Raw genomic sequence first — 23,825 nt, 5'->3', positions numbered from 1 at the left:
CTCCTCCCCCCAGAAGAGCCGGCAGAAAGGGGGGGGGACCTAGGGAGACCCGCTCTCTCCGCCCCCGCCAAGGTCTTCTCTCTGGGGTGAGGGGGGGATGGAGGTGTTCCCAGGGGTGCTCCACCACAGGGGGCTCAGAACATCTGGAGCGGGGCCCGCTTGGCTGCAGGAGCCCCGGGGCTTGCTGGGTCTGCGGGCCAATGGCCCCGCCCGCTAGTGTCCGGCTGCCTAGAGGAGGGTCCTGCTCCGAGGCTGGGAAGCCCGGTGTTGGTGCCCGCGGCCCGCGCGGTGGGGTCTGGGGCCCAGCCTCTGCCCAAGGGGTCTGCAGAGGGGGGAAGGCTGGGACTGTCCCGGCCCCGGAGAAGGCGCCCCAGAGCGGGGCTGCCCACGGGCTCAGAGGCCCCAGCTGGTGCCCTGCGCCCCTCCCCCCAGCCCGCTGCCCCGAGAGCACTGCCCGCCTGGCACTCGTGCCAGCAGCTCCTGGCCCCCCCCAGCAGGTTGTTCCCCGCGCCCCCAGTAGGGGTCTCTCCCCCCAGAAGCCTTCTGGGGGCCCCTGGGCTGTCCCCAGGGCCCCTGGACATCTGATGCTTGCTTGGTTCCCTCCCTCCCCGCCCCCTTTCCTTCCTGCTTCCCGGCCCCTCTCCTCCTCTCTAGCTTGTGATCTCTCTGCAGAGACCACTCTGGGGGAAGGGCCCGACGCCTCTGCAGGGAGGGGGGGCTGCGGTGCTGGCCGCGGGGGCGGCCCCGGCTCGGCTGGGGGGCCGCCCGGCACTGCGGCTCTGGCTGCAGCTCTTGCCGCAGTGCGCCGAGGGGGAGGCTGACGTCAGCGGAGCTGGCGCAGGCGGCCGGGCTGGGCCCCCCTCACTGCGGCTGGCCGGGCTGGGCGGGCACGGAGCAGATGCTTCCTCCCAGAGGCGGGCGATTCGCTATCCTGCCCCCCTCCCCCCTCTCTCCTCCCTTCTCCCCCTTCTCCCACTCCCCTCGTAGAAACATCCCCTAGATGGGCCGGCCGGGCCCCCCAGCACCTGCTTCTCCATCCCTCCTCGCTGGGGCCCAGGGAGCCCGTCTCGTGGGAGCTGCCAAAGAAAACTGGTCCTTCCCGGGGCCGCCCAAGATGGGAGCTCCCCCCGGGGCCTCCCCTCCCTCTGCGAGCTTGCATTTCACCTTCCCCTCCCCAGCACCCTTGGGGAGCACTCCCGCCCTTTCCCTCTCTAGCTGCCCGTTTGTCTGCAGAGCCCCCCAGTCCCAGCATCCCTCGGGGAAGGAACCTGGGCCAGGAGGAAGCAAAATCACTTTGCTGCCTCAGTTTTCTCATCTGGAGACAGGGGGTCTCCACAACGTGGGAACTCCCTTCTGGGCCCTAGAACAAGCGTTCTGGACTGGACTAACCCTGGAGAACCTGAGGATCGGGAGGTTCAGGGGCCCGAGCTGGCGGATCAGTCGCTCTATCCACCAGCTGACCTCCCCAGGGAGCGGGAGCATGTTTGCAGCGGGACCCCGTCCAGAACGCTGTTGCCCCAGTCTGTGGTCCCGGGCGAAGAACGGGAAGGCGGGGGGAGGCGGGCCCGGCCTGGGGAGTTCCCCTTCCTCCCTTACCTGGCGGCCACACGCTCTCCTCCCTGACACACATGCATACACCATAACAGGCAGGATTTTAAAAACTGTTCTTTTATTCAATCCCCCAAACAAACAAACAAAAGCCCCCGAATGCCCTCTCCCCGCCAAGAACCCTTACCTAAATAAAAATGTCCCCTTAGAGCTCCTTTCCATCTTAAAATTTATTACACAAATAGCCCTCCCCCAGAGCAGAAATGGCCTTGCTCTGGGCCGGAGCCAGGGGCGCAGGAGCTCTGCCGGGAGGAGACCAGGCCCCGCCGGGCCTCCGCCTCCTCCCGGCCCTGCCCGCCGCAAGCCCCGGGTGGTAACGGAGATGCCAAAGACGTCTTGTTATCCCCTTAATGCTTACATTTAATTTAAATTTTTAGCACAACATCGGAGATTGACTCTAAATCAGCAACAAAAAATAGATATTTACAATATTTCTCCGGGAAACAAAAAGCACAACCAAACCCTTTAAACATAGTGACTTTAGGAGTTTTATTTATGGAGCAGTTATTTTTAATCACCAAGTGATTTTATATTATATATATATATATATAATTTTTCTTCCTTTCCTCTGTGGTTTTCACCCCCGTGCTCAGAAAGGTGGAGGCAGGAGGCAGGAAGCCTCTCCCTGCTGTCCCGGGAGCCGCGGCGGACGTGCCTGGGGAGCTCGCGTCTAGGAGCAGACTGCAAGTATTGCAACTGAAGCCACCTTTTCTCCTCCCTCCCCCCGGCCCCGATGCAGGAACTCAAGAACTGCCACCACCAGCACTGCGGGGAGCGACCCCGTCCCCTCTAAAAGCCATAGTCCCCTCCCTTCTCCTCCAAAATGGAAGCAAAGCCCAGCAGGGGAATTCGTGTCCTGCTGCTGCGGCTCGCGCGCTCCCATTTCTGTGCACGGGAAAAATGCTTCCATTTTTCCAAGCTGAAGATGAAAAATCCCCAATCGGCTTGGAAATTTCTCTTCAGGTTAAAATGTCCCAAAGTCAGAGGCACTGTCCCGGCACGATCCCTGCTGTGAAGGGGTCTCTCCACCTCCCCTTTTTACAAAAAAGGCAAAAAACAAACAAACAGTAAGTCTTCGTTTCAGTATTTTCCACAGGAGCAACCAAAAAAGGCAGGAAGCTTCCAATTATAGGTCATTAGCAATAATAATATTAATAAGAAAAGGTTTTTGCTCAATACCCAGGGTTCTTTACAGAGAAGTTCCCCTACTGAGGCACTCGGGAATCGGGTCCCTGACATTCCGTCTGCGCGTGGCCCCGCGGAGCTGGGGGCGGGGGCCGGGCCTGGGGGGGTCAGGGCTGAGGGAGCGCCCGCCACTCGTCGGGGCGGCAGCGGCGGCGCAGCCCGCGCCGGGACGCACGCGCGCAGCCCCCGCTGCCACCTCCCGCCCGCTCCCTCCCCGAGACTCGTTCTGTCTGTCTCCTGGAGCTCGAAGGCGAGGCCGGGAGCCGGAGCCGGGCCAGGCGGCCACCGCGGGCGCCCTCCTCCCCCCGCCCGCTGCTGCTTCCGAAGGAGCAGGGGTACGGCCGGGCCGGGCCGAGGGGAGAGCCTGGGACCGGGGTCGACGAAGGGAACCGAGGGGCCGGTGGGAGAGAAGCGGGGACCAGGTTGTGCTATCAACATCCTTACAGACTGGGGAGCAGAGTGCAAATTTGCGTATAACGTTTAGAAGCTCTCGCCACAGGCAGCTGCTGTGAGCACCTCCTCTCTCGTCCACACTGACCCAAAAAGAAACTCGACCTTTTCTTTCTCTTTAAAGTGCAAAAAGCTCTCTGCTGCTCTAGAGAGGATCTTTGGAGCGGCCTGCTCGATGCAAAAGAATGGGGGGCAGCAGGGAGGGAGCACACACAAGCCCAGCCCTCCCCAAAGCCTACACAAACAGGCACATGCAGCCTCCCCCCTCCCCCCTGCCCCGGGGCCGGGGGTCCGGGCGGAGAGCGGGCGCCAGCGGCTGGGCAGGGGGAGAGCCAAAGCGGAGTATTTCTCTAAGCTGAAGAACAAGGACTGAGTCACCAGACTATACACAAAGACAAGACCCTCCCAGGCCATCGGAAGAGCGGGGACCCGGCCTGGTCCTCATCCGCCCCCCACCCCCCACCCCCCACCCCCCCAGCGGTGGAAGCCACCCGCTCCCTCCAAGCACACACACCCAGGGAAAGCCCTCTTCGGAGAAAGAGAGAAAAAAGAATCTGGGGGAGGAGAGAAGGGGATGAGGGGAGGGGGGCTTCAGCAGGGGGATCTGGTGACTGGAGCTAGGCCCGGGCCCCTCTCCCCGCGCCCCCCACCGCCCCCTCCCCCTGGGCCCCAGCCCGGCCGCTCTCGACGGGGGCGGCCCTGGCGTCCATGGGGGCAGCAGCCGACCAAGCGCGCGGCCACGGGACGCGGCTGGGGCCAAAGTACGGGGAGGCTGTTTGCTGAGCTCCGGGCCTTGGACAGTGTCAAGCTGCAGAGGGTGGGGACAGACATGGAGGAGGTCTCTGGAAATTCAACAGCACCAGTGTGATCGCAGGGTCCGGCCTTCGGGGCCAGAGCCGCCTTCCGCGAGAGCCGGGCAGAGCCTGATGGAGGAGACAGCCGGCCGAGGCCGGCCCCCGGCGGCAGGGCCCGCGCCTCCCTTCCCGGGGACAGTGCTGGGCCCGGGCCCCGCCGGGAGCGGGGGGAGGGGCGGCCCTGATGGGGCGGGGGTTGTGCTGATTAAGTTGGCACGGCACCCCCAACTATGAGCTTGGTCTCCAAGTGAGCACCTCAACAGCACCTCCTGTGATTTTTTTCCTATCCCTTTTTCATCAGAGGGAGGGAAGGAACGAGGGAGGGAAGGGAGGAGAGAAGGGAGCAGCGGGTCGTCCTTGTGCCCGGTCCCAGCGGGACCGTGCAGCAGGAACACCCTCTCTGCGCCTATCCTGCTGTGCCGGAAGGGGGCGGGGACGGGAGAGCGGAAGGGGGGAAGCCGGCCTCGAAGCCCGTGCCGATGGGGGAGCGGCTCTCCGCGGTGGGGAGGGGGAGGCCGGCCTCGGCCTCGAAGCCCGTGCAGAATGGGGGGAGCGGCTCTCCGCGGTGGGGAGTGGGAGGGGGGGGGTTTCTGTTTCCTGTTCAGTCTGGGGCTGAGTGGGCTTTAGCTGATTTTCTGGATCAACTTCTCATCAGACAGGCAGTAGAGGCTGTTGATGGACAGGTCCGAGATGAAGTGCTCGCAGGCCTTCCGAGTGATCTGCTTGCAGCCTCGAAGGTCGATCAGGGTGACGTTGGAGATGCGCCGGAGATACAACAGGGACTGGTCCGTCAGCTTATTGCAACCTGCGGACACGGGGCGGCTCTGAGGATGGCCCGGGCCCGCCCCCCGCCCCCCCAGCGCTCCCCCGCGAGGCTCCTGCCCAGCAGAAGCCGCCGCGCGGCCGTACCTGCCATGTTGATTTCGGTGAGGGAGTTGCGCGTGGAGGAGCCGACGGCGGTCAGCAGGTTGGACGACTGGTCTGTAAGGTGGCTGCAGTGACTGAGGTCGAGCCGAGACAGAAGCGGCATGTGGCGGATGATGAGGCGGAGGGTGGCGTCGGTGATGTCCAGGCCGGCCAGCCGGAAATCGGTCATGTTCCGGAGCTTGCTGCGATTGTCCTGACCTGTGCAAACACGAGGGGACTCAACACCCGGAGCCCCCGGCGAGACCCTCCACACCGAGCCCGGTCCGTGTCCGAACGGGTTCTCGCGGGGACGCAGATCCGGGTTGCGTCGGTCTGGGCCAAGAGGCCCTTCTGAGGAAGGGGAGCCAAAGCTGGGGCCCCACAGCCCTGGGCCCGCTGCCTTCCCGAGGAAGCTTGGGGATCCGGGAAGGGCCCCGGGCTTCGGGCCGCCGCCCCCCCCAGGGCTCCACAGCAGAAGGCTGAGCTCGGTGCCTACCGGGCTTGTCAGTCGGCGGGGTCAGCAAGTCTCGGATCTGAGGGTCCTTGATTCCCACGGCCCACCGAAGGTCCAGGGTCCTGAGAAGTGGGCAGCTGGAGGTGCTGAGAGCAGAGACCGCGGACCAGGAGCAGCCCGCCAGCAGGAGATCTTTCAGACCTGCAAGAGAGCGGGGCCCTTTCAGACTCGGTTCCTCGGGCTCAGGGGCCGGCCCGGAGACGCTCCCCGACGGCTCCCGGAGGCTCACCGGGGAGCCTGTTGACGAGCCAGGTCAGCTGCTTTTTGGAGATGTTGGTCCAACTGAGGTCCAGGCTGACCGGCTGCCTCTTGATGATACCGCTCAGGGCCTGGGGGACGATGGCCTTGCACCTGCTCAAATCAATCTTTGTCCAGAGTCTCTTGTCACAGCACCTGGGAAACGCGAAGACACCCCCCAGTGCGCGTTAGGCCCCGCCCCCCGGGCCCTGCTGCGCCTCGCCCCCCAGTGCCGCTGTGAAGGCCCCCGTGTCAGACCCTGGGCCGGCCCTAAGGGCTTTGGAACCCTTCCTCAGACCGGAGCAGCGAGCTCCCTTTTCACCTGGACAGCACGAGGGCTCCGCCTTTCTAGGATCACCCCTCTTTTTGCTCGAGAATCCTACTTGGCTGGGAACGGGCGAGCAAACTCAAGTCACCCAGATCTTAGCAGCTGCCCCTCCCAACCCTCCCCCCCCACAGTGTTCTTGAAAGCTTCCCCCTCTGGGGGGTGAGGGGGTGGATCTGGACACTTTTCCTGGCCCCCTTTGGGGTTCTCTCTCCGATCTTCCAAGACGCACAGCACTCCCTGTGCCGGACTGAGGAGGGTGGCCCCCGATCCCGAGCCCAGGGCGGTCCCGTCACACTGCAGGAGGCGGACTCCCACTCCGGGCTTGGGCTGCAAGCTGGGCAGGTACGGGGGGAGGTGGGGAGCTCTCCGGGGTCCCACAGAGGGGAAACAAACCGCCTTCTCTTGCCCCCATGGAGCTGGGCAGAGCAGCGGCTCGGGCCCGAGTGCGAGTTACTGGGGTTTGGGGAAAAAGATCCCGCGGCAGTTTGCAAAGGGAGCAGGTTTCTCCTTGTGGGCCCGAGGAGGCTTCAGCCCCACCCAATCACTACGTTAGGGTCATTAAAAAGAGCTTTGCCCGGACGACCCCGGCTCACACTGGGCCTGCAGCCCGCGGAGCTCCCGAGCTGCACAGGACGGCGGCCGGAGCTCACCCAGGCAGAGCTTCCATGAAGGAACTGCCGAGGGAGGAGCGGAGGGCTCGGGGAAGACGAGGCAGCAGATTAACTCAAGCTAAGCTTCTCAGAGAAGCCGGGGACTGGTGTTCTGGGAAGAGCCAAGGAGCCGACCAAGCGAACCTGGCCGATGGGGGCCGGGGAGGGAGCTTTGCGGCTCCGAGCAGTTCTACCAGCCCGTCCCCACACGAGGGGGGGTCGGGACAGAGGGAGCGGGGGGGCAGGGGCAAAAGGCCGGCCGCATCCCCGGCGAGCCGCAGGCCCAACGAGCTCTCCCGGGCGCGCCGAGAGCCCCGACCGGCCCCGAGAAGCGAGGAGAGGCCGAGGGCCGTCCCCGGCAGCCCCTGCTCGCACGCTCACCATTTATACCAGGTCTTGCACACCCGCATACATTCACAAAGTTCTCTGCGGCTGAGGTAACGGAAGACAGACATCCAGACCTCCCGCTGCATCCAGCTCTCCTCCCCGTCCTGCGCCCAGCCGCCCCGGCCGTTCAGCCGGGCGGCCCCGCCCTCCTCCGCACTGTCCTCCTCGTCCTCGTCCTCCTCGTCCTCCTCCTCCTCTGCGGCCAGGCCCTCCTCCTCCCCCCGCTGGGGCGCGCGGGCCGGACAGTGCTGCACCAGCACGCGGGGGGAGTGGCGGAGGTTGGTGGAGGAGGCCGTGATGGCCTGCAGCTTGGGCACAATGGACGTCCCGTGCAGCTCTTTGGTGGGCCTCTGCAGCGTGACCGTGAGGTAGGAGCCCCGGATTTTGGCCTTCTCCACTTCGGAGAGCTCCTTCTTGCCGCTGGGATTGTTCTCCTTCTCGCGCATCATCGTTCGCTCGGTGGCCTGGAGCCGCAGCAGCTGCCGCCGTTTGAAGCGCTCGTCACGGCTGGCACTGTGGTGGTCGCTCGGACCGGCCCCCGGGGAGGAGCGCGTCACCACGCCTCGGGGGGACACGGGGTCATGGATGAGCTGCAGCATGGCCGTGGGGGAGTGAGGGGGTGGCGTGAGAGGCTCGTCACAGCTCCGCAGAGGCCGCAGGACTTTGGCTTGGACCACGTCTTCGTCGCTGTCCTCCATCTTACGTTTCTGCAAAAGGAAAGGCGGTTAGCGGCTGCTCTGGGCAAGCCTGGCTCTCGGAGGCCTTAAAGCGGCCCCGGGCAACACCCCCCGCCCCCCACGGCGCGCATCCCGACCCCGCAGGCTCCGGGGGCTCCGAGAGGGCGCCGGCAGCGAGGCCGCCGTGAGCCGCGTCTCCGCCCGGGAGCAGGGCTGGGTCGGGCACGCCGGGACAGGTTCCGGGGGGCCGAGGCTCTCAGAGCCGGACCGTCCGGCACGGCCGCCGTCCAGCACAGAGAAAGCCCCGCCCCTGGAACAACGATCGCAGTCTCCTCCCAGCCCCCGGGCCTCCGCAGTCAGAGGCTGGCGCCCAGCTCTTTCAAAGGGTCCGAGGCAAGATTAAATACAGTTGACCGGAACCCATCTGATGTAACAGGAACTGCCGAGTAACTGCCCTAACAGCTACTCCTTGGGGCTGAACTCCAGCGCCTCCTGCTTCGGGGCTCCTCTACCTTCCCTTCCGTATTATGGGGACACTGAGACAGGCCCAAGCTCTCGGGCAGGACCTTTCTGGGGCGCCCCCCTCAGGCCCGGCTGCCCCAATCCCCCGGGTCCCAGCGCAGCCAGCCCTCTGGGGGGGTGGAGTGCTCCACGCAGGCCGTGCTAAGGGGGCGGGTGACAAAAATGGGAACACACTCGGCCTCAGGTCTCCCTCCCGAAGGCCGGCCCCTGCTGTGTCTGACCTTTCCCCTCTCCAAATCCGCAGGGCCTCCAGCCCCTGCCCCGAGCCCGGGCCTCCAGTTCCAGAACAGTCCGGAGGCAGGGGCTTGAATGAGGGCGTACGGGGGCAACTGTTTACAAAAGGGGCGTGGGCCCGGAGGCCCGGCTCTAGAAGGTTCCGGCGGCCGGGGTCTGGGCCGCTCACCTGTACCTTCTCTGAGGTATCCTCCTGGTAGCATTTCGGGCACTCCCAGCAGTTCGGCAGCTCGTCATTGAGCAGCCCCTCTCCGTCCATCTGCAAACACAGGCAGGGGTCAGAGGCCATCCTTTCCCCCCGTCTCTTTTCCAATCGTCCCGGGGCTGGGAGCGACCTCACCAGTCCCCCATTCAGCAAAGTCAATACTCGGAGAAGTGCCGGGAGCTGAGCCAGAACACACGGGACACGGGGGAGGGGGCAGCGAGAGGAGACCCGGCCAGAGCCAGGCGCGGGCTGACAGACGCCGCGTAAGGAGCCGCGGCCACGGTCGGGACGCGCCGAGAGACGGGCCCAGAACCCGGTGCGGCTCTGAGGGAGCTAATTTAGGACGGGCGTCAGCGAGCGGGACAGCGCTGGGCAACCCGAGGAGGACTGAGTGGGGACAGTTACCTTGGAAGAGAAGAGAGTACAGGGACCTTATGCAGTGCAGGGTTAGCCTGGGGAAGGGGATGATACTTTATTGGCCACAGAAGGCACAGCTGGGAGCAACAGCCAGAAGGCAGCTTCCTAACCATGAGAAACGTTCAAAAATGGCTTCTCTGGAAGTGGAGTCTTCCCTGCTGGGAGTCTCCAAGGAGAGGGGGGCCGCCCCACTAGAGAGAGAGTTCCCGCTTAGGGACTGACGAGCCTAGTTCTCTGAGGGGTCCCTCTTAACCCCGAGCTTCTCGGCCCCAGGACTCTCAGGGCCACGGTCCCACCGGCTCCTTAGAATTGTTGCCATTTTAAATGGCTCTCGACATTTGCGGGGGATTCCAGGGCCTCAGTCCCTAGGGCGCACAGCTAGGGGGCCGTGCCCTGGTGATGGGGCCGTTCCGGATCGCCCCCCCCTTCCCCTCCCCCTCCCCCCATAGCCTGGTGTCTCACCTGCAGGCAGCCGGGATGAACGATCTCATTGCAGATACAACATTCCATGAGCTTCTTCTCAAAGTCTTGGTTTTCCTCATTCTGATCCACTTCTCCGCAGAGAGAACACGTGACCGAATGAGGCAGTCGGGGCTAAACCGGGGCAAAGACGGGGGTCAGGGAGGCTGCGGGCCGCAGTCGCTCCGCTTGCTGAAGGCCTCGGGCCAGCTCCCGGAGAGCAGGAGAGGCCGGGGGCTCCGAAGGAGACACGGGAGGATCGCCGGCCCAGGGTGGGGAGCAGCAGCCCCAGCCCAGCGACCCCTCCCCGGGGGGGACTGGGGGGACGGGCCCCCGAATGCCCCTGCCCTCGGCCCAGAGCCCGGGGCTCACTCACCGCCAAGCACTGGCGAAGGACACACGACTGCTTCATGCGCCCGGGCCCCCCGAACTTCTTCATGTCCCTGCAGTAGTGGCACACGCCACACTCCCCCTGGACGCAGGCCTTGCATTTCCGACACCGAACCCGCCGCCGCCGGGCTCCTGAGACAATGGGTGAGGCAGCGGGTCTTACCGGGGTCAGCCGCGGAGCAGGCTTCATGGTGTGAGGCTTAGTGATGGGGATGGTGGGGACCCGCACCTTGGGCCGCGTGGGGAACTTAAGCTGCAAAGAGAACACGGGGGTCAGCGCACTGCCGGGGCGGCCCCAGGAGAGACCGGGACGGCTTCTCGGAGCTTTCTGCCCGCGCCCACCTGCCTGAGACTCCCTCAGCTGTTCAGCCCTGCCCGGACCGCGCCGGCACCTCGGCCGTGAGCCCCTCGAACTCCGCCCCTCCCTGGCCCGGCCGGTGAGAAGATGCAGCTAAAGTCCCCGTGGGAGCAGAAGGCTCCGGAGACTGGTCCTCGCCCCACCCAGGGCCAGGCACTGGGGACCCGGGGGCGGGCGGGACCTTAAGGGCGCCGGTGATGGCGCCGCCCCATGGGCCGGGTCTGGATGCTCGTGCACGAGTGCACGCACCTGTATTTATTCTGCTGATAACTTTTTTTTTAAGGGCAGAAACCACATCCCACTTCCTCTAACTCTGCTGTTCCTGAGCAGGGCTGTGCGCACAGCATGGACACGGCCCAAGGGGGCTGACCAAACTGGAGGTGGGGGGAAAAGAGTCGGCATTTATTTGGCACCCGCTGTATGCACAACACTGCCAAGCGCTCTTCTGCTGCAAGAAACATTTCAGCTGATGCTATAACTGTGGGAGGAGGGGCCGCTGTGACCCCCGTTTTACAGCAGAAACTGAGACTGACCGAAGTCCAATAGAAGCGCTAGGTAGCTAGCGCGCTACCCTCGTCAGGGGACCTAGAAGTGGCAGCTTCACGTTCCGGGTGAGCATGTGTGAAGGGCGGGCCCGGGCCCGGGAGACACGCGCCTCTGCTTTGGTCTCAGGCTCCCCGTGAGGAGCGCGACGGTCACTGGGACCACTGCGCGCTCCTGGCTTAGGGTCGGACGGGCCCAGCGCGTTTCGGGAAGCACTGGCTGCCTCTACCAGCCCAAGGGGTCAGTGGCTTATGGGCCTCTCCCTCAGGGGGGCGCCTCCTCCTTCACTGAAGAAAAACACGAAGGAAAATTCTGAGTGAGGGGGACCTTACGGCCACCAAAAACCCCGTTTCGATGGCAGGATTTCGGTCTTTGTCCCGCGCTCAGGCCTCCTACTCCTACCAGGTCTGACGGCTTCCCGGGCCCGCCGGGGTCAGGGTTCAAACATGCCGGCGGGGGAGCTTCCCTGGGGAAACGCCTCGGGGAGAGACCCACGAACGGGCCCTAGAGCTCCTCGCTGCCCCCCAGCAAATGTCCCGGGACCGGACGGAAGCTCTTACCTTGTCCCTTTTGGGCCACTGCACTATGGGGACTCCAGTGAGGGCTAACTTGGGATCACTATGGGCCAGGTCCTCGAGCAGGATCTGTGAGAGAAAAGGAGAGAAAAGAAGGGCAGAGTGAGCAGGGCCGCGGCTGCCCGGGAAGCCCTCGAGGCCCAGAGGGTGAGGGGGCTCCCGGGCCCCCGGCATCGCTTCGCCCTCTCCGGGCGCCGACTGCAGAACAGCAGCAGAGTCCGTCACCTCTCGGTCAGGGGTGCGGTGACCCCGGGCCCTCTCCCGATCCCCACGTCCTCCCAGCCCTCCCTCCCAGAGAACCCCCGGCAGCCAATCGTGGCCTCCCCTTCTGGGGGGGAGGGGGACGGAGACCGACAATGACGACATGACACACACACAGGCAGGAGGAGTCACTGCCAACAACAGCCCCAGAGCTGCAGGGGCTGCACACCCAGGATCGGGTCCTGCACACTCGCAGGGATTACTGGGCAAACCCCCCCCTCCCCGAGAGCGTGACCGTGGGCTGGACCCACTGGCATTTACTATACTGGTAACAGAAATGTTTCCCTAATCATGAGGAGCCGTTTTGACCTTGGGGCCTCGGAAAGGCTCTTGGGGACTCCCAGGAGCCCCCGGACTATCCTTCAAGGGCCATGGCTCTCAAGGTCAGAAAACAGCAGTTTGTACAAGAACAAAGGAGCCCAAAGCCAGCGTGAGGGCACCCCACCCCAGCCCGCTCCCGGGGCCAATGACTCAGGAAACGGCAGCGCTGTAACCTCTCTCTGGCAGAGCGCCGCGCACCCGGCTTTCAGACGTTGGGAAAAATGCGGCGCCCGCCCCCCCAGAGAGCCCCGAGAGCAGCCCTTCCCTGTGCCCACCCCAGCCCAGAGGCAGCGGCTCCCTTCTTCCCCTGGCTCCAAGCGAGGGCACTCTGCGGGCCGCCCGCCCCCTCCCGGCCCCCCCGGCCGCCACCTGGCAGAACCCCGTCCCCGGGAAGCCGGCGGCCCAGGCTCCAGATGCTTCTCCCCCTCCCCCAAAGTGCTCCCATTTGCGGACGTGTTTTATTTACTTCATGTTGCCATGACACCCCGGTCAGGAGCCTCCCGTTAGCACCACCCGGTGCAGGGGTGAGGGGGCGGGCTGCGGGTGCCACGTGGGACGGGGCTCGGGACCAGGCTCTTTATCTCCCCGGGGTGAAAAAGCAAGACCCGCTGGGCCTGCGGCTGGGGAGGGAGGCGAGCCTCCCCTCCCCCGCCTCCCCAGAGGCTCTGCCCATTTCCTCTGCCGGAGCAGAACTGAGCTGTCCACAAACAGGGACTTTCCACTGAACAAAACCCACTGCGCCTGCTCCCTCCCAGGGCTGCATTTAGGTTAAGGGGCCGGAGGGGAGCCCGAGCAACTGTTCTCCTCCCGAGGAGGGTGTGGAGGGCGGCGGGGGGCCCGTGTGGGTGTGGAGGCAGAGGCAGCTCCCCTCCCCGGCCGGGCTCTCCGGGGCCCCTCTAACCAGCCCCCACGCCCGCCCTATAAAGCGGCCAACACCCCCCGCGGGTTAAGGACGGACACACGGAAAGGCCGACGAGCCCCACAAGCCCCGCACCCCCGGCCTCCTCCCTGACAAAAAGGGAGGGGAAGAGGCCGGCAGTGAATCAGCACGGAGCCGGCCGCCAGCTTCCCCAGGAGCACTCCCACCGAGGGCGCCGTGCTCCCTCCCCTGCCCCCGCCCCACCCCGAGGCCCCGCTCCCAGCTCCCCCAGACCTGAGAGGCTCCACCGACTGCCTTGACCTTGGGGCTCTCGTCCCTCCGGAGCCGCAGCGACTCTTGCTCCAAGTTTCCCCAGCCTTTGTCTGCCCGTTTGTGCTGGAACTTGTCCGGGGCTACGCGGCTTCGCTGAAAAAGTGCGGCTGCCCCCAAGTCCCCGGGCCGAGGGAGCCAGGCCAGAAACCCCGGAGCCCGAACCCCGGGAGCGGCGGCGGCGGCAGCCAGTGGGCTCCGGCCCCAGCTTCCTGTGCCTGTGAACAATGCTACTGCGTCACTCACATGCAGCTCCCAGAAATGCTTTGCAACGGAAGATGGCAGAAGAGAGAGTGGGGGAGAGAGAGAGAGGGAGGGAGGGAGGAGGGGACAGAAAGAGAGAGAGAGAGAGAGAGAGAGAGAGAGAGAGAGAGAGAGAGAGAGAGGGAGGGAGGGAGGGAGGGAGAGAGGGGCACAGGCAGAGAGAGGCAGGGGGAGAGGGGAGAAAGACACGGGGGATGAGGGGGAGTGGGAAAGGGGGAGTGAGAGAAGGGAAAAGAATGAGAGAGAGAGAGGAAAGGGAAAGAGAGGAAGAGAAAAGAGGCAGGAGGAAGGGAGGAGAGAAATGACGGAGGGGAAGGGCAGGGGGCTGCTGCTGGGAGAGAAGCAGGAGGGCCCGGCTCTGCTGCAGAGGGGGAGGGGGCGTGTTCTCCAGCCACTCTCGGCGCTGCCATTGGCCCGGGCTGCGGCCCCAGGAGGGGACTCCTCGGGCGGCCGGGCGGCCCCCTCCCGGCAGCACTGCAATAGGAGAACCCGGAGCCAGCCCCCGAGGGCTCGATGTGGCAGCCTTTCAAGGCGCCGAGAAAGGACAAGGGTTTAACCCGTTGTGTGGCGGGCGTGCAAGCTGCCCCATCTGTCCTTGTCCCCCGGCCCCGGGCGCGCTCCGGCCTGCATTGTCTGGCCCGCAGCCACACGCCTCCCCTCCCGCTGCAGTCTCAGCCCCGCCAAGCGGCACAATCAACAGCCCCAACACACTCTGCACTGGCCCTTCCGGCCCGGGCCCCCCACTGGCCCCGAAAGCTCCTCCCCCGGCCCCCAGAGCCCATGAGCTGCGCACCTTTGTCCTAGGAAACAATGACGGCGCCCACCGCGTCCTGAGCTCCCTTCCCGACCACTCTCTTCTCCCCTTTCCATCCCAGGGATGAGACTCAGTGACTCGGTCACTGCCCGCGGCGCCGCGGCCTCTGTCCCGGGCTCCTTCCTCCCCATCCAAACTCACTTCTCCCACTTGACCCTTTCCTGTCACGACATGACGCACTTCCTACTCTGGCCCTCAGCTGACAGGCCCCCGCTCCCACGGTCCCTCGGGGGGGCTCTGAACCTCTTCCCGGAGCATGAGCTCACTCTCCAGCCCTCGGGTACTTGGACGTCAAAAGAACCACCCCCCCCCCTCTGCCCTCCCCCCCGCTACGGCCCAAATGCTGCTTCTGCCGATGCTGCCGCCAGCCCATCGTCCCCGCATGGGAGGAGCTCCAGTAAGTGCCCACTGGGTGCCAGGCGGCCCACTAGGCCCATCCCTTCTCCATCAACTAAACGTTTGCCTCCAAAGGCACCAAATGCCCTTCTGGAGACAGCGCGGAAGGACGGCTGCCAGGGGGAGGGGGGAAGGAGGGGAAAGGGGGGCAGGCCCGCAGAAGCGCCTTTCCCAAGCGGGCCGGGCAGGGACCATCGCCCCCCTCCTCCTGGCCCGCACCGTCCTGGCTCAAGGCCCCAAGACTTCCCAAAGATTTTGTGGGGTCACCACAGAACCGACACCAGAGATGCCCGAAGCTCCGGGGTGATCTGGGCCCAGAGCTTCAGTTTCTTGAGGAGATTCAAGTCTGCGTCTAAGCCTGACCTGGGGCCTCGCTCTGGCAGACCCGGAGCCGGGCCACGGAGGCGCAGCTTCCCAGAGCGGGACAAGCCTCAGCAAGCGCCGGCGCAGGCCCCCGGCAGAGGCAGGACCCTCCGATGAGTCACCGGCCCGCGTCCCCCAGAGGCCCTGTCGCGTTCTGTCTCTCCCCCCGAACTATAAATACACGACGGACGGAAGCGCGGAGACAAATCCCACAGAGCAAGAGAAAAGGGCGGCTCCCGAGGACTTGGGCTCCACTGCAGCAGGGGCCTCTCCCCGCCCGTCCCCGAGGTCCTTCCCAGCCCAGGAGCAGGTGAGTCTCACTATTCCCAGGCAAAGTCAACAGGCGGTAAGGAAGCACAAGGAAGCGCGCCACATGCCGACTCCCGACGGCCCCCCCGCACCCCGACTTGTCCCCTGCGGGCTCCCGAGTCCCAGCGAGCGGACGGACCATCCAGGGGGAAGGGCTGGGGGAGCTTCGCTTCCAAACTACTGCCAGGAATTAACGGAGTCTGACTGTTCCTGACCTGTCTCCCGGACAAAGAATTACTGACAATTTTCAACAATTCGCCGTCATCTGTGTCAGTTCTACTTCACAGGAAGGGCGGCACCCTGTTGGTGAACATGTGTTCAGCCTTGCTTCCACCTGACCTCAGACTGAAATCTGGAAGGCCTCAGAGACCATCTAATCTGAGCTCCCTTTTACAGACGAGGAAAATGAAGGTCCAGAGGAGGAAAGGCAGAGGGCAGCGGGTCCCACAACCCAAAGGAAGGAAGGAAGGAAGGAAGGAAGGAAGGAAACAAGCATTTATTAAGCACCTACTGTGCGCCAGCAGTCTCTCCCTTGATCAGGCCAGGCTTGGACGGAGCAGCCCCCAACACTCCCCCGTATGACCTTTCAGAGGCTGTGGCTCTCCCTCCCCGGGGCTGCAGTGAAGAATTCCTAACTGTGCACTAAGTCTGTTCCAGCCGGATCCAACAGTCTTCTCGGGCAGCCTTCCATTTGTTGAACACGATTAACATGTTCATGCCCGTGTTAGATTTAAATGCTAGTGGGAACCTGACACCAACTAAGAGCCCGATCCGGAGGCTGGAGCACAACTGTCGGGTCCCAGGGAGACTGGCCCCCGAGAGAGGAATCAAAAGGAGTGCCGAGGTCATGAGTGTGGCTAAGGAGCCTCGGAACACTCCCCCCCTTCAGCCTTCTCTTCCTGCCTCAGGCTTCCCCACTTCCTGTCCTGTTTTACTCCACACCATGTTTGGCCTGCTCTCCGGACAGACACCAGCCTTGGGATTCTTCGCCCTTCTGCCACCGAGCGCGCTGAGTACGGGGAACTGCCAAGTTCTGGGACGCCCTTTGCGGGCTCCCCGTGGTCACAGGTCCCTGCACGGCCTCCCTTGGGTCTTGCCGTGTTTCTTAGAGAAAGGAACTTGTAAGTCACGATGGAGAGCCGAAAGGGGGCTTTGAGATCAGTGGCCCCGCTCCCTCCCTTTACAGGTGAGGAAACGGAGCCTCAGAAAGATTTTCTAACAGCTTTTCAGAGACCAGTTATAACGATATATGACTACATTGGTGACCCAACCAAGGGATCCCATTATCTCTAAAATATAACCAAAAAACCCATTAAAACATGTCACAAACCTCCCTGCAGGAGATTAAAAGGAAGGTTAAAAAATTGGCTTTCCTTCCCTATTTCGACAGATCCCTTTAAGGGAGATTCTAAGGGAGGACAGTGACTGTATAAAACAAGTTATATTTGAATCCACAGACTCTCAGTTTAAAAAAAAAAAAAAACACCCAAATCTAATGATACCCAGGCCCAAAGGGCTGAGATGGGAACTGAGATGTCAGAAGAACATCTCCGAGGGTTACCCGGGTAGACACAACGTGCATGTGGTCACATCCTCAAGAGCACGGTGGGAAAGCCGCCTCTGTTTTCGCCTTCAGAGGAAACTGACCTGCTCAGAACGTCAGATAATGGACCCCCTACGAGGGGCTGGTGGGTTGGCTGGGGATCCTACAAGCAAGTTAATGTTCCTCTCTGGGCCTAAGTTTTCTCCTTTCTATAACCCTTCTCCCTCCCAACTACATGGATCCAATACCTTCAGATCATACAGATAATCTATTGTAAAAAAAAAATGAAATATTTTTGTTTTTCTTATACCCAAATATACTGATTTCCTCCAGTAGAGGCCTGGCCACGCCACTCCCCTACTCAATCAATTCTAGCGGCTCCTGTGGCAATCCTCTGGCTCTGAAAGCTTTGCCCCCCTGGGCCACTCCCACCCCGCTGACCTTCTTCTTCTTCCTTCTGCCCCCACCTTCTAACTGTGTCCTTCTGTCTGGGATGCTGCTGTTCCTCCTCTTCACCTCCTGGGCCTTCCCTCGAAGACTGCCTCCCATTTACCCTGCAGAGATCCCCTATGCACTCGGGTGTTGACACATCATGCCCCTCGCTGCAATGGGAGTGCCGTTCTTTGGCTCCCCAGTACCTGGCCCAGCGTCTGGCACACAGTTAGTGCTTATTAAATGTTTGCTGACTTGTTCGCCCCCAGAAATGATGAACACAAAGAACAGTAAGCAGTGAACTTGATAAAACATGGTTAAATTGGTGAAACCAAGAACTGACCTCAAATGAATCCTCCCAAGCACTTTTTAACCATAATTCAAGCTGTGTGGAACTCTGTAGGCTCCTTTCCCAATGTCAGGATGACATTCTGCGTTCCTAAATGCCAAAATTTACATCTCTTGAGATTTTGTTTTTCTACCGACCCCTGATGCCAAGCAGAACCCGCTTATGCAGGTGACCTAAGGAAGGGACAGTTGGGACGGCGGATCCCTAAGCCCTTCTCCACGTCCTCCCTCCACAAATGGGGACCGTGCCTGCCCAACACTTCTCACTGTCTGCCCAGTCCCCTCAATTTCACCCACAGGGTATGAAATGAAATTACGTCCTAAGCTTCAATGGAGGGAGACCCAAAGCTGCGAATATCTTCCCTGAGATGGAAGATGCTAGGAGACCTCTTGGCTGCCTGCAGATGGCCAAAAAGTAACTGAAGCAGAAAGCAGAGACAGAGAAGTACTAATTAAGGAAATTTAGTGCGTCTCACTTTAGTTCAACGTAAATGATTTCTTGTAAGTTCTCCCACAGTTGCAAAGATCTAGGGGATAGAGACTTATCCCACTTATTAGGAGCTAGAAAGAAATTCCTAGATCTTTTTCCCCTTTTACACAGTTATTCATATCTTTATATTTTCTTCTGAGATAACTTCTAAAAACTTCTTTAGCCTTTGGTGTTCATATAATGAACCTATTTATGAAAACAAAAAACAAAAAGTTTCAGATTACTCATAATTTCCTAGGGAAAGGGAGGTAAATGGGGACATGTGAGATAGGCCTAACGAGTCCAGATATAGAAGAGTATATCACATATATCATGTAAGGGATCCCAACACTGTATTGTATGGCTTAGAATTTGCTATGATCTTGTCCACCAGAGATATCCAACATATACTCAAATTTAAGTTTTACTTAAAATTAATCAAATGAGATTTATTCTTAATGGCAACCTAAGAAAAAATGGAGACCACTGCCACTCTCTACCTAGGCTGGGAGAAGGTGTCAAGGGTCTTCCAGAGAATCTAGAGGCCACTAGTAGGGAGGTGAGTGACACCACAAAGAAATAAAATAAACCTTTCTTCTTGAAGTGACCAGAAAGCTCTTCCTCACACTGCTGGGAGATTTCTAGAAAGGTTTCTCAGGCTGAATGAGCTTGAAATACAATCTTAAATTTGAGTCTCCTAGATTCTGGTTTTTAGAAATGGCCTGAGATTCTTTCCTGAGAAGAGTCTGAGATTAATAAAGAGGAAAGAAAACTAGGCCTTTCTGATCTTCAAGCATAGCTTGAGCACTGACTGATCCCAGACTAAATGCCCCTCTAATCAGCCATGTCCTCCCCTCTTCCCCAGCCAGATCCTCAGGGAAGACCAGGCTCCTAGAAAGTTCAAACGGAGAGTCCTGGCAGTTCCATTAATTTTGCCTACATCCCACTGGTCCCGGGAGCCAGGACTGTGACTTAGGTACCTATTATAGTTCTTGGTTTCCCATAAAAATCCTCAAAAGCGAACTTGTACCAGCACAGTTCATTTTTTAGTAATAAACCTATCACATGGTTTCTAGGGACAAGAATAACTCTTTAACTTTAACCTGTAATTGAAACTTTTTCTAAATAGATTCTTTGAAATGAAACTTTCCCTAAAAACTTTCAAATAAAAACTCGCAATCTTTTTGGTGCCCAAGAGAGATGAAGCAGGGACAGACAAAACCTCGCCTGCATCACAAGCAAAGTCTGCTTGGCATTTTATACGACACCAGCAAGGTCTAAGAGCAGTTTATGAGCTGGCCAGATCAGGAATCCACAGAAAGATGCTACAAGAAAAACATTATCACAGAAAACCAGAAGCTCTCAAAACTTGGCAAGACACAGCCGCTGGGCCCCAAAGCCATGTCCCCGCACGTTTCCCTCCCCCAGCCCAGAAGCCAGGCCCCACCACCGGCCCTTCCTTTGGGAGGGACTCTGCTCATCCTGCGGTCCTTGCAGATCGGGGCCTCACCTTGACATCAGCAATGAGAGCATCTTCGTCTTCGATCCCCGTTGGGACACATTTCTTGTGTAATGGCAGTGACTCTAGCTTCTCCACAAGGCACCGGAGACCTTCCAGCTCAAAATGTGTCAGGTGAACCTGCTTGTCCTTCCGGGGGCTACACTGAGGATCCCACATTTGACCGTTGTGGGAGCTCCGGCTGGACTCCGAGGACGAGTCCACTGACAAGGAGGGTCTCTTCAGCCCTGGCAGGGTCCTACAGGTTTTGCCCAGCCCATCATAATCCACGTTGACTCCGTTGGCCATGGGGCTGGTGAGGATAGAGCGTCGGCTGCTCAGGCGCCTCGGCTCTTTCTCGGAAGCCTCCTCATCCACGCTTCCAGACTCCAGACCATTTAATTCCAAATCTGCGGAGGCAGAGAAGAAAACAACATGAGAACGTGGTAGAGAGCCCTAGTGGACACCATGTAAAAGTTAACATGGGGGAGACACCAAGGTTATGGTGGCCAAAATGGGTTGGATTGATCATGTGTAAAATTTGAAACACGTGGTTCTTGGACCCCTGGGGGATGGAAAACTCCCCCACTCCCTAATACTTTCATGTCCCTCAATCACCCCATGCAGAATCAGGTTGCTATCAAGGTTCCCACTTGCTCTGGTAGGAACGCAAATGTTTTGCCCTCCTAGCTGACTCCTCACCCGTGCTTCTCTCCTAAAATTATTCTTCACTCTCTTCAAGCTGGCCATTCCCTTCAGCCCCAGTACTTTCTCTACTTCAGTTCTGACGTCACTTCCCTCCTCCAATGGTTTACATTGTCCTAGCTTCTCAATCTCACGACCCCTCTTTGTGCCAACATCAGCTTCCTTTTGTTCACGACAAGCCAGGGAATGAACCTGGAGAAGTGTCATCAGCTGGAGACGTACACTACAAATTCACATTATCCAACTTGGACCGAGCTCTCACTGCGGCAAGGCAGGCAGTATATTCTTCCCCACTTTCTCACTGCGGCAAGGCAGGCAGTATATTCTTCCCCACTTTCTGAAGTCCTTTTCAGCCTCTCTGCAGCGTTGGCCCCAATTCCTGGGCCTCCATGCTGGTCACAGAGGCCTTGCTGAGTCTGCCTTCAGCCTGCCTGCTGCTTCTCCGTCTCCTCTGCTGCCCTGTGATCTGCCCCCTAACGGTGGGAATCTGTAAGTTTGTGCCCGGGCCCTGTTCGTTTCCCTTTCTTTAATCTTTCTCGATAGTTATGTGGGAGTTGTGCCCTCGGACACAAGTCTGGCCCCCATTTCTGAAGACGACTCCTAGAGTGGGATAGCCAGCCCCAGTCTCTCCCCAGACCCCGATCCCCCTTCCCCAATGATTTAAGGGAGATTTCAAACTTGGTGTCTGGGAGAGATCTTCAACCTGAGCCATCTAAAACTACACTCGCCACCTTTCTCCCTAAACCCACATTTCCCTCCAAGCACCGATCTCCTTCAACGGTCATCTTGGCATTGTCCTTGCCTCCTGGCACTCTTTGCCGTGTGGATTCAATCAATTGACCAGTGTCCCCATTTCTTGCCTTCACTCCTTTTTCTCCACACATACAACTAATACCTTTTTAATTAAAAAAAAAAAGGGGGGACCTCAAACCCAACACACTTTTATTAAGTACTTCTACGGGCCAGGGGTTGGTCATACCGACACAAGAAATGAAACAATTTCCACTCTGCTGTGTCTAACTTCAGGTGCAGATGGTTATAGAATCACGTAACATCCTGGAGGGAAGGAATACAACTCACAGCTTCAAGTGCAGCTATCATCACTTCTACCCGGGAGAGTCCCTCCCTCTTCCATTTGACCTCTAACCTGAGGCTGACCTCATTTTCCTTAAGCTCATAGCGGATCATGGGACCCTTCTATTTAACCAACTTGAGTGGTTTCCCATCACCTCTAGGACAGAATGTTAGCTCTGCTTACTTTTTTTAAATCTCTCAAACTTGTCCCCAACTTAGTCTTTCTTAAACCTTTTTTTGCTCTCTTTCATTGTGCATCACAAGCAGACCGGCCTTGACTGGGATCTTCCTGTGGCTGTCCCCTATGCCTACAATGCACCTGCTCACCTCCACCTTGGAGAGTCCCTCTCTGCCTTTAGGGGACAGCCTGGCATGCGTGCACGCGCGCACACACACACACACACACACACACACACACACTTCAAAGTTGACTTTATAAGTTAATTAGTATATGCCTTAGCCCAAAAGTCTTAGTGCAGTCTCAAGTATCAAAGGTCTAGTTTCACACACACACACACACACACACACACCGATTTTAATTTACAAGAAGAGCCAAGGGACATAAACTGGCATCCTTAAGAAGAAAACCGAGTCATCAAATGTAATTTCAAGCTATCAAGCCTTAAAATCACACTAAGACTTTTGGGTCACTATACACACATGTATGCAATATGTAAAATATATCCACATAATATATTAAATAACGTGTATGTGTAAGTACACATGATAAAAAGTGTGTATAACATGGTATGTGTGATATGTAAATATGTACATATTTTCTAGGGAGTTTATTTTTCCCAATTCCATGTAAAAACCATTTTAAAAATTGATTTTAAAAAATTCTGAGTTCCAAATTCTCTCCCTCCCCTCCAGGATAAGCAATGTGACAAGGTTACATAACTTTATACCGTGGATATTTTTACATAGATTAGGGTGTAAGCTTGTGAGCAGAGAGTGTTTCATTCTTTGTACTTGAATTCCCAGTGCCTCGCACATGGCAGCGCTTAATAAATATTTGGTGACTGGCTGACCTCCGCTAGCAGGGAAAGAACTAACTCTCTCTGAATTACCCTATTTGCTATCTGTCTCCCCTAGGAAATGCTTCGAAGATCCCCTGAGTGGTCCTAGAGCTGCCCTCTGGGGTCAAACCAAACTCTTCTTATCCCCCTCCTCCCACAGGAGGGGCCTTTTAAGTGCCTGCAGAGAGCTCCCGTGCTCCTTCGAGTTCTTCTAGATAAATATTGCTAAATCCATCAGCTGCTGGTGGCAAGGTGCAGCTTCTAGATCTTAACTCACCATGGCTGGCCTTCAGCCTGACCGAGTCTTCAGTAAAATGCCCACAGGAGAACGCCACACCAGGGGGTCCAAGCCTCTCATCGGGCAGAAGGCACAGCCAGGAAGTCTCTGGCGACCTTGGGGCTGCACTGACTTGTACTGAGTCATACCTGCTCAAGGTCACTACAAATGGGTATGGATGCCTTGAGGCAGGCGGTAGTGCGGCGCAGTCGGGAACGCCCGACATTAGTTAGTTCTGGCCAAGTCACTTATCCTCTGCTTGCCTCAGTTTCCTCAGTTGTAAAAAGAGGAGAATAAGAGCACCTGCCTCCCAGCACTGTTGTGAGGATCACATGATATAACACATCACAACAGCTAGCACATAGTGCTCTGCAAATGTTAGCTATTAATCAGATGGTTATTGTTATTATTGACATTTTTCACCTGAGTCTGAAAATCAATTTCATGAGACTGCACATGTGTATCCCCTTGGATCTCCCAGTCTTATAAATCCGATCAAAAATGAAAAAATGTATCTGGCATGATGTTTTTTTTTGATGAACATATACCGGCCTTCTTTCAAAATGCTCTGAGACTTGACATCCTAGAATTCTGTCAACCAAGTAAAGTTCACTGGTCCTAATTTCACTTCTTCCATCTAAGATACTGGAATGCAGTACAGGGCACTTGGTTCCGCAGGCCTTTTCCTATTGTTCCTATTTTTCAAAGGCTCTTGAGAGTGGCCAAAGTGACCACCAGTCTTTGGGACGCAGTTTGTCTGGAGCTAGCCACCAGAGCACTGAGGACTACCAGAGCTTTGCTCTCTGGCCACGGCCCCCCGTCAGTCACTTCTGTCCTAACTAAATCAGAAAACTGATTTTGCTTAGGACGCCGAGGAAACATTTCTCAAGGGAATGAAGATGCTTTCTGGTGACATTCTCGCGCAGCCCGCCACAGAGAACTTGGTCTGTTTTCCCTGCACCCTCACACCTAGAGCTGCTTCTTTCTGCTTAGAGCTGCCTGAAGCACCCATTACCACTGCTGAGCCTTGCCAGTGGCACTGAG

At 58.9% G+C, this 23,825-nt stretch overlaps 1 protein-coding gene across 6 annotated transcripts in view; it reads right to left on the bottom strand.

Annotated features, from left to right (window-relative positions):
* Positions 1-1,652: 1,652 nt before the first annotated feature.
* KDM2A (lysine demethylase 2A) overlaps positions 1,653-23,825 on the bottom strand; it is a 96,040-nt gene continuing 73,867 nt past the window's right edge. For 5 of the 6 annotated variants that reach the window (XM_051966116.1, XM_051966113.1, XM_051966112.1 and 2 more), the window contains 10 exons: positions 19,719-20,116; positions 11,485-11,568; positions 10,010-10,276; positions 9,637-9,768; positions 8,722-8,811; positions 7,114-7,826; positions 5,747-5,910; positions 5,500-5,658; positions 5,007-5,222; positions 1,653-4,902 (listed from right to left, as the gene is read on the bottom strand). In XM_051966116.1, coding sequence (XP_051822076.1) covers positions 4,721-4,902; positions 5,007-5,222; positions 5,500-5,658; positions 5,747-5,910; positions 7,114-7,826; positions 8,722-8,811; positions 9,637-9,768; positions 10,010-10,276; positions 11,485-11,568; positions 19,719-20,116 — 2,405 coding nt within the window. In that variant the 3' untranslated portion in view covers positions 1,653-4,720. The remainder of the gene's footprint in view (positions 4,903-5,006; positions 5,223-5,499; positions 5,659-5,746; positions 5,911-7,113; positions 7,827-8,721; positions 8,812-9,636; positions 9,769-10,009; positions 10,277-11,484; positions 11,569-19,718; positions 20,117-23,825) is intronic. The other variant, XM_051966117.1, reaches the window with a different exon arrangement.

This window comes from Antechinus flavipes, chromosome 6 (genome assembly GCF_016432865.1).
Source record: "Antechinus flavipes isolate AdamAnt ecotype Samford, QLD, Australia chromosome 6, AdamAnt_v2, whole genome shotgun sequence".
NCBI lineage: Eukaryota > Metazoa > Chordata > Mammalia > Dasyuromorphia > Dasyuridae > Antechinus > Antechinus flavipes.
The sequence above is the reverse complement of the archived record's forward strand: the minus strand, read 5'-3'. Positions and strand labels throughout refer to the sequence as shown.